Source organism: Protopterus annectens, chromosome 3.part1, assembly GCF_019279795.1.
Source record: "Protopterus annectens isolate FY-2018-M chromosome 3.part1, PAN1.0, whole genome shotgun sequence".
In the NCBI taxonomy this organism is placed as follows: Eukaryota; Metazoa; Chordata; order Ceratodontiformes; family Protopteridae; genus Protopterus; species Protopterus annectens.
In genome coordinates, this window is record NC_056732.1 from 1668947988 (window position 1) to 1668965634 (window position 17647).

The following is a 17647-nucleotide window of genomic DNA, read 5'->3' on the forward strand; positions in this document are numbered from 1 at the left end:
TTCAAAGTTCTCTTTGTTGTCTCTTTGGACCTCCATTTGGATTGTATTTGGAGTGCACGGGGTTGCATTCTGTAAGATGATGTAATCGGACTTCAGGAGACATGAGAAAGTCGCATCATACCCTAGATTACATTGAGATGTGCACATACTTAACTTTATTTGGTCACATAGGTGAACTCTGAATGACCAGACTTCAGAGCAAGTGTGGAAGTGATACCCTAATGCCTAGATTATGTTGAGATGTACTTGTTACTTGCTTTGTTTGTTCTCATGGGTGAAACCTAACACACCTGCTTCCGGCTATGTATGAGGAAAAAATAGCACCATAACACAGTAGCTTAGATTTATTTTGTAGCTTATATATTTTTTAATATTTTTTGTTTTGTATCGATATTGTGCAGCAAAGTAAAGTGGCCCTGCTTTTGGCTTAAAGGCTTCTAATGTAAAACTCAAATTATAAAAATAAAAAGTGGACTGTTTCATATTCCCTTAGAAATTATTTTTCAGAGGGCTTGTTCAATCACTTTCTTTTTATTAGACTGACTCTGCAGTGTGCAGAGATAAAGCCTTCAATTTATCTCAGACATTACATATTCAGGTATCGGGCCAAGTGCCAGAAGATCCTGGTAGGAGAAAGTATGATTCCCCATCCAGTAGACAGAGGTAGCATCTAGTTGACTGGTCACCACCATGTAATTGGGGGCTTGTGTAGCAGTGAAAATGGCCAAGCCTGAAGATGCGGACTTAGTGATCCCATGATGGTAATGGTAGCCATCATTAGAGGGTGGGTAGAAGTATGCACATGTGTGGAAGGAGGGAGTTGACTGCCGAGGGATAGTGTGGTTAGTTGTTTCACCCACAAGGATGCAGGTTAAGTCCTCACTTACAAATATTTACACTTGTTCTGTGTAATAAACGGGTGAGGTTGAGATTCCAATGTCAACTACACAGAGCCCATTTCTAGAGTGGTTAATGGGTATACATTGCAAGTAATAGCTGCTGAAAATGAAAGCAGTGCCTTTTAATTAACACCCCGAGAGTCCCGGGCTGCTGGATTTCCTCCGGACTCTATTAACATCATTGGGATTCAAACTCCTAGATTGAAATACAGATATGTGCAGTTCTTCGTTGTGTTGATAATAAGCACTGACGGACGTATCCTGGAGTGCAGTGGAAGATGTCACTTGTTAAGTGCCAAGACACAGAGGTCCTTTGGCCTTCAAACTTTCAGCAGTGTATAAAAAGTAGCACTCGTTATTTCATTAGAAGGATGCCGCATAATTTTATGGTGGTGCCCTGAAGTCGGGGTCTCTCTGCTTAACAGGTGTTTTGTAAATATGTTAATATGTCGTATTTTAAGACATGGGAACACCAGAACATATTTGAATATGGAGATTGCTTTCAGTGTCAAAAATATCTGAAGTGTGCAAGCATCTTTAACTTGTTTATTGTACTGGAAGGATGAAGCATATGTTTTATCACTCGGTTCATGTAAAAGTGCTGCTTAACAAGGACAAAAAAAATGGATACCAATTGTTTGCTTTTCCTTGTTGAGCAGTGCTACTCATTTTTCAATGTGGCTGGTTATGTTTCCTTAACTGTATAATCTTATCCATGGTTGACAGAGTTAGGGATGCAAAGCTAGTTAGTAGTTTGTCAGTAGCCACAATATAATGTACAACTTCATAAATACTGATCAGTGATGTAACAGTATAATTAGATTGGTCTTCATGATCATATTCTAATTGTTGGCCTCTACTTGTATATGATCTGAAATATACTAATTTAATTAAAATACTAATGCTTGAAACTAAAGTGTGGACCTCCATGGATTCCTGCATAACTTGACCAGTAATTTAGTAAAACATTCTATAGCAAGAAACGTTAAGTGTTAGTAGATGTATGTTCTGTTGGTGTTAAAACGCTCCATAGTGTTCAAGTATGAGTTAAAGGTGCCCATCTGATATATATATATAAGATACTGACTGTTCGTTATACATGCGAGAAGCGGCATCATATCACAACCTGTATCGTGTCTTTCTCTGTGATTTTTCACTGTGTATGAAAGTATCTGTTAACTAAAGCCCATTAAAGTCCTGCCAGCTGTTAAACTGTTTTTGTCACCCAATATTTTACAATTGTGCGCCAATTCTAGAATACAGTCTTGAGAAATTCATTTATTGATTCATTTTACAGTTTCCATGAGATTTTTTTAAAATCTTAAAAATAATTATAATATTAATATATATACCAATGACTTAAAGATCAAGTCCTGCATGTAACTGATTACAAAAATAGTAGCATATTGTAGTCTTAGGATCAGTATAGCAAGGTACGTAGGAGAGTGATGGCATTAATTCGAAGGGCATTTCACTGTCTGCTCAGTTTAGAATTGTACATATATGCCTTTCTTACAGTCCTAAGATTGAAAAACTCATTTTCCACCAGTCCTTTCTAATTTAGTGCAAGGCGTAAAGACCAGTTGGTTCTTTTGTTTGCTATTGCTCCTTTAATGGCAGTTTAGTTGTAGTAAGGCATCCATAGTGTTAAACCTTTTGTTAGTGCATCGGTAAAACGCTGGGCCTTTTTGAAGGTGTGGTACCGTAACTTAAGAGCTGGGGTGGGAAAAGATATTATCTGAGGATCGCTCTCTCTCTCTCTCTCTCGTAACTCAGTTTCAATACCTGTTCAGTTTGCACTCCACATTCCTAATGTTCACCAGTCAACAATAGCTGCACTGCAACGGATGATGCTGTTTTGTTTTGCATTTCTCTCTTGTGCAGTATTTAGCGAACCTTGGTCCTTCTGTTTGATTTATGCTGCACATGTGTTGTACCTTAATTGTTTTGTTAAAAGTTTTGACGTCACACAGTGTTTGCCTGTCACTGTAATGGTCTGCTGTAATCCATCAGTATCCATTTGAGCAAACCAAAGAAACAGGTTTGAGAAATTGCAAGTTTCTCATTTGGTAGAGTACATGCATAATCAAGCAACTCCTTCCCTAACAGGGTTATTCAACCAACGAGTGAAAGCAGATGATAGGTTCACTTCCTATTTGTAACCGCTCTCTCTGTGTTCGGATGTCTGAATTCCAGCGACACTTTTGTTTCCTTCCTCATTTGTTCCGATTTATGAGTTCCACGTGGCTGAAAAGGAAGATGACATTTTAAAATGTGAGCCCCTTTCTAGTTAATAAGGCTTTGTATTCCATCACTCTCTCCTCCTTTTGTCCTCAGTGTCTCCAGAGAAGATGTCTATGGCACTCATTTCACATTCTCTTCCAGAACCAAGTCTCTTATTCTCTTTTGTTAATTTGCAAATTATTTACTTCTTGTAGTTCATTTTTAATAAGTTTAATCTGTCCACTTCATAGAAGAGTTAAGGCTTTTTTGGAATTGTACGTCATGTAGACATCAGTCTCTTGGACTTCATTACTGTATTTAATTCCGAATTGCAGATTTTCGATCTCGGTCTTTACCCTGAAACAGAAAATAGTCTTTCGTTAGTCATCCTGTTCTCAATAAGGGTACCTTCTCCATAAAAACAAACTGTTATCAACAGTGACACAGAGGTTATTAATATGAAACTGATGATTCCCTAAAAGTACATGTAAAGTTTTATGCTATTTAGAAGGAAATTCAAGTCAAACTTTGTGTATTGTACTATTCTGGAATTGTATTGTGCTACAGATGTAATACATAAATACAACAGTTATAAATACTAAGGAATTAACAGTAAAACCCCCATAAAATTAACAGTCATGACTTAATTTGCCACCTTTAACTTCCTCTGGCAATATCAAATATTTGTGGAAAAACATCAATTTTCTTCCACCTAAATCTTTTGTTAGAAAGCGTCCTGAAATTGTTCATATTTAGTTACTAGACATGCAGTCCAGCAACCTACCCCAATTTCCCCAAAGCAGTATTTGGTTAAGCAACTAGTTCAAGATCACATGGTAAACAAATGAAGGATGAGGGAATCAAACCCTGCACTGCAGGAAGCGGCTCATTAACAGCTCGTAGCCTTCATCCTCTGCACGAACTGCCAGTTCTTTGCTTTATTATGCTTGTGTTGTAGAGACGCCTGGGACATATCAGAGGATTTATCCCCTCTGCTTTCTGCAGCCTAATTCCTGTAAATGGTATTCAACCTGGGGAAGGGATACTCCTACTCTTGTGGCAGAAGAAAATCAACTGTGGTATAGTGAGCCTTCATAATCTTAGCCCATGCGTAATTTGTTAGTATTTATTTTACTTTGTAAGCATTACCCATTAAACTAAAGAGCCTTTTTTCAGGAAACAATTTAGATTTTTGGCCAGGTTAAGTGACTTGCTTTGGAATTATACCCAGGTCTGAATCTTGTTTAACTGTTTTTCATAGCCTTAACCCTCTATGTACTGTATGCTTTCAACATAGTTAGATATTTGGTACAAGGATAATTCTTCAGTCTTTACTCTGGCGTATGCATCACAACGTTTCATCCCAATCTACTGTTTACTTCCGCCAGTGGTAGTAGAGCAGAATGCTATTTCTCCACACACTGACTGTAGCAGAGCAGTATATTATTTGTCAGAAAAGTTCCAGAAGAGAAGGCCATTATACTTCAGACATAATAATCACATCTGACATTTAATCATGTTGAAATCCAAATGTGTGTGTGTGTGTGTGTGTGTGTGTGTGTGTGTGTGTGTGTGTGTGTGTGTGTGTGTTGAGATGAGCATTTGATTTGGAATACAAAGACAAAAAATACTACAGATATAGTCGAAGGTAGTTTAACAATTATGAAAGTAAAACAGAACAGTTGAATTATGTATACTGAAGTCAAATGCAGTTGTGAAAGAAATCCCAGCATGCACGTTTTGAGCACAGATGAATTGGCATATTTGCTTTAGTTATGTTAGCATGTGTGCCAGAAACCATCTTTTGTTTAATCCAGTTTAATACTACACAAGATTGCACTAGGTTATAGAAGCAACTACTTGTCTTTTTTGTGTTAGAGTTCCTGCCAACTAAATAACACATTGTGTTACCTTCTACACTTATGGTAACTCATAGTCTAAAACTCCTACATTTCACCACCCAAGTCTGGAAGTCCCTTACACATATTATGTGCATTTTGCATACTGGTATCATCATCCGTCATTAATTAATACAACATAGATTGACAGATTTATACAAAATGAAACCGTGTAACCTGCCAGAAAGTATTCATTTTCTTTTTCAACAGTGTGATCCATTTCACCACTCCCAAATAGTGTAAAACAATGTATTTTCAAGATTTTAATGTTGAGCATGTTAGCGGAGTTGTGGGCTTGTAGCTGAATAGTGGCCTTGAACCAACCCATTTACCCAGTTATAAATAAATAAAAAAGACTTGGCCTATAGCCATGCAACAGGCAAAGTTTGTCGTAAGTGTGAAAGCTGCTGTGAGTGCAGCATCTGTTCTCTGTGAGGAATTCAGGCTTTTGCATCCTTGTAAAAGCGTATGAAAATGCTATGCTTTTGCAGGTTAGAAGTGAAAGGCTTACCCGGATGTGGAAGCGTTGAACATGTTTACAGTAAACTCTCAGTTAACCGGCACCCATGAGGATTGGTAGATACCGGATAACTGTAGTTTCTGTTTGCTTGAGAGTTACTATTAAAAACAGGGCTGACTAATACTGTACCCTGTACTATTTGTTTGGTTTGACTTATTCTCAGGTTGGGGAGAGAGGGAATTTATTCCTATCTTCCTTTTTTTAAACTCTAAAACTCTAAAAACGTAAAGTATGTTTTTGTGGTAGAAAACAAAGTGCAACACATGAAAATTGTACTATATTTCTTAGATTTTTTTTGACGGTTGCTTGAGGTCCGGTTAACTGAGAGTTTGCTGTACATAAACTCTGAATGAGAAGAACATGTTTAACGGAAGAAAAGGAATGGCATATGGGGAATGAAGTATGTAAACAAAAAAAAAATGCCTGAATAGTACCTTACTTAGATGATCAAAGGGCAACTCCTAAGTTTTTAGTTAAGGTCTCTGTTTTTCATTGTGTTTGCTAAGACTTTTATAGAAAAATATCAAAGGCCAACCACCTCTGGTGGTGTAAATGGATAAAGCCTTGACTATTACCCCAGTGAGTCATGTTCAATTAAGTGGCTCAGGCATTTGACAAAGCTGTCGGTGGGGGGGTGAGTGTGGTTGTTTTGGGAGAATGGGGCACAGCAGGTTGCATCCAGTCGCAATTCCTTGAAGAGGCAGTGTATAGGTGTCCAGAAGTCAGGGTTTTGGCTCCCCAAGCCCCTGTCTGATAGTAGCCCTCAGAACATACTCTATAGTATTTTATTGTTTATATTAAAAGTTTGTGCGTTCCAGCTGTGATGGTCGATTTTGTTTTGCTGTTTACCTTGTGTCTTTGTACTTTCTCGACCTTTACTCACAGGGATTACATGTGTTTTTGTAGTAGCCCTCAGAAACAAGTGCATGGGAACTTAACACTGTCAGGGAGACTAGATTACAGGTCCCTTGGGTGATGCAGATAGCTCATTCCCTTGGCAGAGGATGGGTTTTGGCCATTCAAATGTCCTCACAGCTGGGATGTTGATGAATTTAAAAGCAATCCTCGTGACTGCTTAAATGACAACACCCCCCACCCAGCTGGGTTTTGCCTCTTTGGCTCTGGGAATGTTCAGTAGCTATGATGGCAAAAAAGAACACAGAAGAAAGTCTTAAGCCAAAGCCCAAGAGTGACAGGTGTTTAAGTTGCAACTATCGGATAAACATGGAATGTTTAGCCATCTTGACTGTGCCGTGCATTTGTTGTGATTTGTAGCTGCTGCACTGGTTTTAAAGGATTACCTTTACATGATTTTAAGTATTACAGCAGTAATATAGACCCGGTCTTCACACCACAGGCAACTTTACCCCCTTTGCACACTTATTTTGCAATATTACATATTCCTTCTACAAGATTATCCAAACTTCAGACTCTTGTCTTAATAACACTCTTTTCCCTTGTCAAACTTTATATCACCCTTAACTGGAAGGATAGATCTCTACTCACTTGGGATGGATTTAAACAACTTGCTACCAAACATTTACTTGCCCACAAATATCTAAAATACACCCAAAGACTTAGTATACACTTTACTGAATATTGGGATACTTTATTTGATATCATTCTAGCTTAATCTGTTAACTTATTTATCTTGTTGGGCATGAGGCTTATCTGTAAATAGTTTTGTTGTATATAAGTCTATATTACTTTCATTGTTCTGGGTGTGCATTGTCTGTTAACATTTTGTATTGCATTAATAAAAATAAAAAAAAATGTTTTTGGACTTAGATATGCAGAGATGTTCGGTCTTTTTGTTGCTTTTTTTTTTTCATTTCAGACCTAATTAGACTTTAGGAAACATTATTTTAGTCTTTTTTTCATTAGTTTATTGTTGACAGAAGGCAGAGGATAGCATTAAAAGAAAATTATATAATGGTTGTATGGCCGCTGACAGGCAATTTGGTATTTCCAGTGCAGGCTCATTAGAGAAGATGGTGCAAATTCATACCTTTCATGGCTTTGGAAGTGTACTTTGTAATCTGTTTTGCAATGAGCCATGCTTTTTGCACAGATTGAATCTAAGGCAGTACACGTCATTAGAGCAGTAAGTGAACAGAGCTGGGACTGGAGCCCAAGCCTTTTAGCATTAAAGACTAACATACAGATGTCTGTGGTCATACAGCTCCCCTGGACCTGTGAATATTTAGTATATGACCTGTAAGTATGTAAAGTATGAACACTCCATAACACCCCTCCCACCTCTTTGTTTCTTAAGTGAAAAGAACGTTCTAGGCTGGTAACTGTTTTACTACTTTTTTTTTTTTTTTTAACAAGCTCTCAGGATTTATTGCATGTGTTTTGATCGGCAGCAGAGATGACATTAGAATTTCCCACATCTGTACTTTATTTTCTGATTACAGACCCCACCCCTATATATATATATATATATATATATATATATATATATATATGTGTGTAATTTTTTTTTTTTTTTTTTTTTTTTTTTTTTGCTTAGATTCCTGTCTGCTTCGTATATTCTGTCTTTTGGATTTTTGCCTCTCAGAATTCATAAATTAAAAGTCCAAGAACCACTCATCAGAAATTAATAAAAGCATGGGAATGCCAATTTACGCTGCACACAGTGGTAGTTTACAGTATACTCAGCTGCTGTGTGCAGGACTAGAGAATGCATGCCATTCTGTGTTCAGTCCTAAAGCTAGCTTCGATATTCTGATGATAGTGCCCCCCACCCCAATATTTTATAGCAGTCTTTAACTGTGTGGGGAATCCTTGTCTGTTTGTGATTTCTTTAATTGTTGCTGAAAAAAATACAGTGAACTCTTTTAACAGAACTGAAGTGAATAGTATCTCGGGCCAGAATGTATCAGATTACTAGCGCCGGCAGACAGTGCGAGTTGCTGCTGCTTGATTTCAGAGGAAAGTTTTTTCTGAACTGGAAGTAGAATGGGGTTTGGAGCATTTAGGAGAAAAGTCAGAGATTGTTTATTGCCATCTTGCACATTGTTTGATCAAGTTGCATGTTTATTTGAATTCATAGAGGTTTTTATTGTATTTTTCCTGAATTGTGGCTTCTGTGCGGGAGGAAGGGTGACAGTATACCCCATACAAACAGCTGTCATTGCCTAAAATGTCCCATGCTTACCTCATGCTGGTTGAGATTGCCCTGGTGCCAGCGTTAATATGTCATATAAGATGAGTGCATGGCATTTCTCAGTTAAGCAGGAGGTAGCTCAGTGCACACTGCTGGCTAAACCTAACCCCTAGGTCTTGTCACTCTTGTATATCCCATTTGCCGTACAAAGAAACATCAAAAAATGTCTGCCTGTCCTGATTCTTCAGTTTTTATAATTCTTGTCTGCTGCTGCTTTGTCCTTCAGTCAGATAGCAACAGGGTGCAGCTTCTGTTTAACACCTGAGGTGTAGAACGTATGTACATTACTGTACAGTAACGTCACTCCTGGGGTGGAGTCAAGTACAGATAAAATCTTTGTGGACCCCCCCACAGCATGATATTAAGTGATAGCACAGTCCTGGAGCATTTCAGTGCCATTGTGGGCGTGGCTCACTTCCAGCAATTGTTGCCTTCTGTATCTGATCTAGACACTGATGGTATCGGTGCTATTTTTTGTGCAAGTGCAGCTCTGTAATCAGTCTGCGCTCATGAATATTGTAATCCTTTACTGTTGTACAACTGGCATTCACACTTTCTGTTTTGCTGGTTATATCCATAACTTGCCAGATTACTGCCTTGTTCATTAATGTTTTACAGTTGCTAAAGGCTTTGATTGCCTTTTCTTGGCCCAGTGTTTGTAGTGTCTTGTGGAATGGTTCATTATTTTGTCCCCAGCCTGATGTCAGCTCAGATAAACCTACCCCCATACATTCAGGCCCCTTGATGCAGTAGGGAATCAGATATGTGAGAATTAAGTCACTAGATGTTTGCATATGGGGATTATTTTAATTGGTATGGCATAGCAAATAACCTATATTGCTTCATGGTATACAGCAATACTAGCAGCTCAGAAACAACTGTTGGAGTTTTCTACTTTGTGTACTATCAACATGTCACTGTTTTATATGCACTTAAAAAAATAATTTATTTCTGTTTTTCATAGTATATGCCGTAAGCCCTGGTATTAGTATTTAAGACTTGGGCAGCTAACGTTTTCCAAAGCTGCTGCCCCCCCCCTCCTTTCTGCATTATTGTAAGTTTACTTTATATCTTATTGATGGCAGAAGGCCAACGTATACCTGCGTAGTCTGTCCTTTGAGTACATTTGCATTCTGATTCCCCTTTATCCTTGCTCACCTACCTCTTTTCCATTTGCTCTGTTCTTTTTGCTTGTCATCTTAAATTCCATCTAAATTACCTGTTCTTATAGACAGTTCCATGGGCCCCCGGCCCTCTCTATGAAGATGTGCTGTAAAAGATCCAGGAAGCAGATGCTTCCTACAATCTCCCCCTCCCCAGCCCTCCTTTTCAGGATAACCCTTTCACATCTCTTTGAACCTGTTGTGGATCCATATGCATAGCTGTCAGCCCTCCATCTGTAAAATGTGAAGTACGATTTCCCATAATGTGGAACAAGTGGGCAAATTAATAACAGTTTGCTAACAGCGTAAACTAGGAAGCTGACATTATGTTTATAATGTGTTACTTTATGTTACTTTATGCTTTTAAAAGTTCTTCTGATTGATTAATATGATTTAGTACTATTTGCAATGGATATTTGCTTAAACAATTCTTAACACTGACTGTGTGATGGACCCTTTCAGTGCGATACAGTGGAGAACCTGGACTTTTTAAGACACTGAATGAGGCATGTTCCTCACAATGAAGTAACACTTGAGTGATATACCCAAAAATTATACATTTTTTGTATTCTGAAGTCAAGTGAGAGGAACTCTAGCTACTCTGGTCTCTAGTCACATTCTTTCCCTGTACTCACACACATACTTCTCATGTCCTTCTTCTGCCTTCCACCTGGTAATCAAGTATTAATAAATAATAAATAAATTTCTCATGCTCAGTGTTTTGTTTTCTTGTACTGCATAACTTCTACCTAATGTTACACTTGTTCAACTGCCTTCCTGGCCTGGGTTGTGGTTACCATTGGTCTGTGGGTCAGTCTACAATCTGGTTAACAAAATATAAATAAAAAAATAAATAAATAATGGCCTGTGATGTAGTATATTTTAATGAAATCTTCTTTTAGAGTTGTAGAAACTATAACTTGATTTACTGAATAATTGTCATGTTTATCACTGGGTCCCCTGTGGAAGACCAGAAGACTAGATTTGAGATTTCCAAAGGTTACTTGGTCATTTAAGTAATGGAAGAAACCAGAAAGTTTTTTGAATTAAAAGTACCAGTTATGAGGGTAACCATTTTGCTCTTGAGAAGGCACACTGCTTCTTTCTCATGTTCCACCAAATTAGTTTAACTGATGCTAGCCTGTGTCAGCTATACTTTGCAGACTATCCACTTGCCATAAAAATTAGTAAAAACACGTTCTGGTTCAGTGACATGTTCAGGGCAACTTACTATTTATTTATTATTTAATTTATTTAACATTTGTTTGCCAGGATAGTCCAACTGGACAACAAATGTCTGTTTTCAGCAGAGTCCTGGGGAGAAAAACTCCATAAGTTTACAGAGAGAAGAAAAATATACAAAAGAGACATTACAGAGTAGTAGCATACAGATTGTAGACTTTACAGCCATTAGTATACACTGAAGATATTCCCCCTTTTGGTTGAAAATACAAGTGTACAAAATATACAATGAGAGTAGATAAGAACCTGTTAAAGCATTGCAAGATATTTATCAATTGAATAAGAGTATATAAATGTTTGTTTTCCATATATACATTCAAGCAAATATACATATACACATTATACATACACAGATACACACACACACACACACACACACACACACACACACACACACACACACACACACACACACACACACACTCATATGTAGGTTATTGCTCACACATGGATAGATATAGTTAGTGTGTGTTGTTTGTGTTGTCCAGGACAGATTGGGTATAGAAATAGTGAGTGGATAAGGCTTCAGGGGGTCAATTACAGTTGCAAAGATGGTTTGTGAAGAGATATATTTAAGTAGGCTTTTGAAGGAGGGTGTGAAGTTGTTTAGTCTGAGGTCAGGGGGACGGTTGTGCCATATTTGTGCTGTTTCTTGGGCAAATAGTTTTGCATGTGATGGCTTCGATTAAGGCTTTGTTGGAGGACCAAAATTGTCTATTTGAATTGTAGAAGTTCAGCATGCCAATCAGGTCAGGGGTTTTCTCGGGATAGTACAGAATTAGATGAGCTAAGCTGAGTTGATGGTACGTTAATAGGTTCGGAAATTCAAGCCATTGCAGGGCTTATAGGGAAAGGCAGTGGTGGGATTGTGATTTGGCATTGGCAGCGAATCTACCGTTTTTGTTGTAACAGATGGAAAGTTTATTAAGGTCAGTTTTGTAAGGATTAGTTAGAATTGGGGATGCATAAAGTAGAGTAGATAGGAAATGGGTCCTAGCTATTCCAATTCAAGATTTGGTGGGTAGATAACCTTTACAGCGATAGAGGGGAACTAGCTATTTGTGGACTTTAGTGATGGTTGTTTGTATGTGCTTTGTGAATTTGAGTTGCTGGTCAGTGGTAACTCCTAGCCGTTTAGCCTCAGTGACGAGGGTGATTTGGGTTTTGTTGGCGGAGAGTATAGAGAAGGTAAGGCTGCTCGTTTTAGCAGAGTGAAATAGCGTTAGTTGTGTTTTCTTGGGATTTAGTGTGAGTTGTTAAGCCAGTTCTCTATTTCAGAGAAGGCTTCTATACTTATTTACTTTTTTTTTTCTTTAGGCTTCTTTTTTCTTTAGGCTTCTTTTACTTTTTTCTTTAGGCTTCTTTTACTTTTTTCTTTAGGCTTCTTTTACTTTTTTCTTTAGGCTTCTTTACTAGGTAAATGAAAGTTGAGGGACTCAAACCCTGAACTGCAGGAAACAGCTCATTAACCATTTATCGCCCTACTCCTGTGTGCTAACTGCCAGACTGATGATCAAGACAACTGCCATTTGTGGGGGTTCATTCCTTATCATACTTGCATTAGTATTCTTATCCCAAGTTACTCAGGCTTAGGATAGGAATACTCAAAGCATTCAAAATGCCATTCTGTGAATTTTATGTTTTTAAATTCTTAAGACTGAAATGAAACTTTGAAATGGGTATTACAGAACATATGGCAGATAATGTTTTCTTAAGTTCCACATGATGCAGTTTGCCTTGGAGCTGAAATGGTGTACTGTGGAAGTATTGACAGAATACAGTGTACACTGTCGCTCTTGTCCATTGTGACACCTCATGCAGCTTATGACAAAAATGTGGTGTAGCCTGGCTGTTATCTCACATCATGATGTACAGCTTTAGTGAATGAACTTGGGATCATTCTCCATCTGATCACAAATGGTGTATTACAGAATCAGTTTGAGAACGCCATACTTTCTTACTCTAACTAACCATAATGCATTCTTCTTTGAGTTTTCACATCATGTGGTGATAGAGCTTGATTATAGGGTGTTATAAGTACCTACTGATTAAACGTGTTGTATTTTCACTTGGAATCTAGAGCAGCTCAGAATTTGTAATCAAACATGGACCATTCCTGCTTCTGTCATAGGAAATGCTGTATTATATGGCTGCTGGCAATGACAATAGTGCATTCCTTTTAAGTTGTTCAATGTTGTTTTCAAGACAGTGATGGAAACTGTACATTCATATTTGCACCACGTTATGTTTTTCGGCCAGGCTTTTTCTCATTGTTCACATGCAGTACTAATGGGGCAATTTTTTATCGAACATAGATGTAGTCAAAGCATTGAGAATTTTAAAGAGATAAAAGTGCAAAGAAATAAGATGCAACTAGAACTTTATTAGCTCATTTTTCTGCTGCAGTTGCAGGGTTCTTGTATCTGCCACTGGTGGCCTAGAATTGGATTGACACAGTTGTAGCCAGCTGATCAAATTGTCAGACCTTCTGTCTTTTCCTGGGTGTCGTTTTGGGATTGTCCCCTTAGCACTGCCATTTGGTAACGGGTGCCAACATGCTAAGCACATATGAACATGCTGAGCATGAATGGGAGCATGTATGCTTACTTTGACCTTTCTATTTATGTATTGTTGGTCAGCGAGAGCAAAATAGCACAGAGTGCAACCTAGACATACATTTTTGACCCCATTCTCCTATTAGCAGTCCTACCTTCCTCTCCTAGGGGCAGATGATTAAGGGGAAAGGATAGATAGTTGAGTGTAGAAGCTTTCCCTCCTCACTCTGTTAGTTGAAGGACACATTGCAGTGCCTTCTTTACCAAAGATGTCTCAATGCCTGCTGTGCATGTCCCAGCAAGTCACTGTGTGTTGAAGTACAACATTTGGCCATCTACCAGGTGAAAGTGCTATTACAGGACTGGGGGCCCTGTTACACCACCATCACCAAGGATTTTTGAGATGACATTGGCTGCTTGTTCCCTCACTACCTGTGTGGTTTCTCCAGTAATTTGTCCTGGTTGAACTTAGGTTAATGGGGTTGCAGTCAAGGCTTTCTCTTCTCTGTACTGTACATCCAGCATGTGATTACAGTATTAATCTCGCAGTATATTTTGCATCTGTCTGTAACTGTTGTAGGCTGCCCTACTGAGGAGGACAGCATTTCTGAAAGTGTTTTGGGATGGTTAAAGTAGTCCCAGAGAATGCAGTTTAATTGTGACATTGAAGGCATATTCTGTAGCCCTGCTGCATTTCAACTGCATTGAGCATAAGTTTGTTACCCTTTTATTTTAGTAAACATTGCTGGCATATTTTTTTAATATCTTAATACTGATTTCTCAAAAAGAAATGTACGTTGGAGAATATTATAGATGGTGTGTGAATTTATTCTGTCTTATCTCACTTTAAACCAGCAAAGTGTGATCTCTTGGAAAAGCACATGGTTTCTTGTGTATGGTATGTTATTACGTTTGCACTGTTGACTTTTATAAGTGAGCTGAGGACAGTTTGAATTTAGTCCTTGTTAGGTGTTCCAGGAGAGATGATGTCACGGGTTGCAGCTTATGGATTGTTCTAAAATAAAGATAAACACTGACAATTTTTGCAGTCTGTTTCATTTTTGTAGACTTAGCTAAAGTATATGGGGCTGCAGCTTCAACAATTTTTGGTTTTGTTTATTTGCTGAGACTGACTGATCGTATGTTGGATGGATCTGTAAAAATAGTTAAATTGCTGTTAACATATTGTGAAGGACAGAATTCATCCCAGTGTAGCACGTACTGACATGACATGAATGAGATGGTTTGCACCCATTCCACCCCCCGCTTAAAAAAAAAAAAAAAAAGTTGTGGCAAGGTGGCAGAACAGCAACCAAGGAAAACGTTCTCTCTCAAATCACCCAAACCTATCAAATGCAAATACTCCCCACTGTCAGCCCCCCCCACCACCACCACCACCACCAAACATTAACAGCTACATAAAATTTCTTCTGTTCTGTAGACTCTTAGTCTTTTAGTTGAGAAGCATCCCTGTCTGCTTTCTGGTTTTCTACCTTATATGCCACTAATGCTAAGAAATCTTCCCTTAAACGGGGTAAAGTAACATTTGCAGTTAAGTTTCTAGTTTCAAAGCCATGGTGCCATTAATGTTTTGAAAGTTTCAGCCTGTCCCATATTCAAATTGAAACTGCTTGATACTAGTATTAATGGTATAAAACATCAAAAATCATCCATAGATGAGGGCCTTTTCTTTCTGGTGGGTGTTGCACTTGTTTATTAACTTGTGTCCTTTTACTTTGTATAAAATATTGCTTTATGTGTAGCCTGTGCATGCTTGCTTTATACTATTGGTTTTGACTGTGTGACCTTCCTACAACACTACTCTATCCATTCATACCCCTCTCAGTGTAAAACTTTGTACATTTCAGCCATCCACTGAAGGATGCTAGCATGATTTTTGTTGCCATTTTGTTTCTCCTTTTTTCACTGCCCTTTTCATCATGGTTTTCAAAGCTGAGTGTAGCTCTTCCAGTGAGCATACGCGGATTGTCATAACAAAGACGGATTGCCTAATGTAATAGTAATTTTTTATTTGAGTTCTAGCATCCCTAGAATTTTGCTTATTGTTTCTTTGCGTTAAATGTCTGTTTTTTTATCTGAGTAGCTCATCACAAATCCATAATGTCCCCTTTATTTTTTCTTTCTCTGTTCAGTTATCCATGCAGTGAGTGTTCTGTTGTCTGATTTTTATAAAAATGTGCACAGTACTTAGTTATGCTTTGGTCCAGGGTTGTATGATTACAGTTGTTATGCACTTGGAAGTAGTGTTTCCTGTATGTTGTTTCTGCTTCTAACACTGTTCTGATGGATCTATATTATACATTCGAAGCTTCAAAAGTTCGAACCTCATATGTTCGACAACATATGAGCGAAACTTGAATCTTCGAATATATAATAAAAATGTAAAAAAAAAAAAAACACAACGCTCTGAGCCGGGGGGCAAGCCCCCCTGCATTCCCACCCCCCTACTTAAATATACCAACTCCGAGACCGCACTTCAGTGCAGAAAAGGGACATTTTCCCATTCTGCATGTACTGAGCTCTTGCCTTTCACCTTTGAACTTTTCAAAGTTCGATCATATGGTGTTGACCATATGACATTTGAACTTTGAAACATTCGATAACTTAATAGGGACCTGTTCTGATTTTACTGCTGTTCAGTAAGTATTTCTTTGTAAGCTTGGGAGATCGTGGGTTGTAAGAGGTCTAAAGGTCCATCATTGACCTACCCCATTATCAGGTAGACAGTCACATTTGTAACTCAGGGTCCTACTTGATACAAGGATATTGCCTGTGAATCTACCTTCCGGTCAGAAAACTAAATAATAAGTTAAGCAGCGAGTTAAAAATAGAATAATAGGCAGTGGTTCCATTTGACATAAAATATTTTGTGGGTTTGTTGCTTCTTGTGATGTGCATTCCGAGAGTGTTTACGCAGTATTTATATACTATACTTTAGTGCATTTGTGTGTTTGTGCATTTTGTTTTTTCTTTACATTGATCATTTTTGTAGTTGGTAACACTTTCATTTGGATGTGCATTAGTTGTAAGGTAGTATGTTTCACTGGCCTAACATCTGTTTGCATGTATTTGTAGTTAGATTTTTGCGGTCTTGTAACCAAGTAGTCTAAGACCAGAAGACCCTTTTTTTTAGCTTTAACTTCAAAACTCATATCAAATTGCTTAGTTCATGCCACAAAATATGACTCTGAAAGTATTGCAGTCAGGCCTGGATCTCCACATTTGCTGCTAGATGCCTTTACTGCTGTGTTTGCTTTATATTTTTGTATAACATCCGTTTTGTCTTGTGGTACAAATAACTTTGTGGTGACGTGTGTAATGAATAAAATGCTTTTGTAAATCTAGTATTTTTGTGTCTGAGCAGTGTCTCCTGTCTCGTAATTGTGCATGTTACTGAATTTACAGTTATACAAATGTACGTTGTATGTTCTGATAAGCTGACTTTTGTGTGTTTTTTCATGTTGGCACCATTTGCATTAGTCACTTTTATACCTTTATGCATTCATTATGAGTTGTGATTTCACTTGGTATCCTTACATGTTGTGACTAGAAGAGATGTCTCTGTTGTGCACGTTGTCCTAATTAACGGCGAATTAGGATGACATTTTTAATAATTATGCTGTGCTTTCATTCAGGAATGTGTTTTATGTAATGGTTTTCAGTTCTAGAGTTTCTGTTAATTTAATTTAAATTTTACTTTGCCTTATTATGAAGTACATGTGTCTCACTAAACAGACCCCAGTTATTCTATGTCGTTTTTTAATGTTACATGATGTCCTTTTCAGTAGGCTGCTTTGTGTAGTTTTACATAGGTCTAAATGGCTTTTTATTTTTGTTCTAAGGTAAATGTTAATCTTTTTATAGGAATAGTTCATTTGTTATATTTTAGAAGTTCACTAAGGGTTATGTTAGGATTTGTGTTTTTTTTTTTTTTTTTTTTTAATTTAGTTGTTT

The 17647-nt window shown here is 37.7% G+C and overlaps 2 protein-coding genes across 2 annotated transcripts in view; one reads left to right on the forward strand and one right to left on the reverse strand.

Annotated features, from left to right (window-relative positions):
• BOP1 (BOP1 ribosomal biogenesis factor) overlaps positions 1 to 17647 on the forward strand; it is a 1722797-nt gene that overhangs the window by 1090055 nt on the left and 615095 nt on the right. The window lies entirely within an intron of this gene.
• The window catches only part of SCX (scleraxis bHLH transcription factor), a 29367-nt gene continuing 13877 nt past the window's right edge, over positions 2158 to 17647 (reverse strand). Inside the window, exon 2 of the mRNA XM_044067695.1 lies at positions 2158 to 3479. Within this exon, the coding sequence (XP_043923630.1) occupies positions 3441 to 3479 (39 nt within the window). The 3' untranslated portion in view covers positions 2158 to 3440. The remainder of the gene's footprint in view (positions 3480 to 17647) is intronic.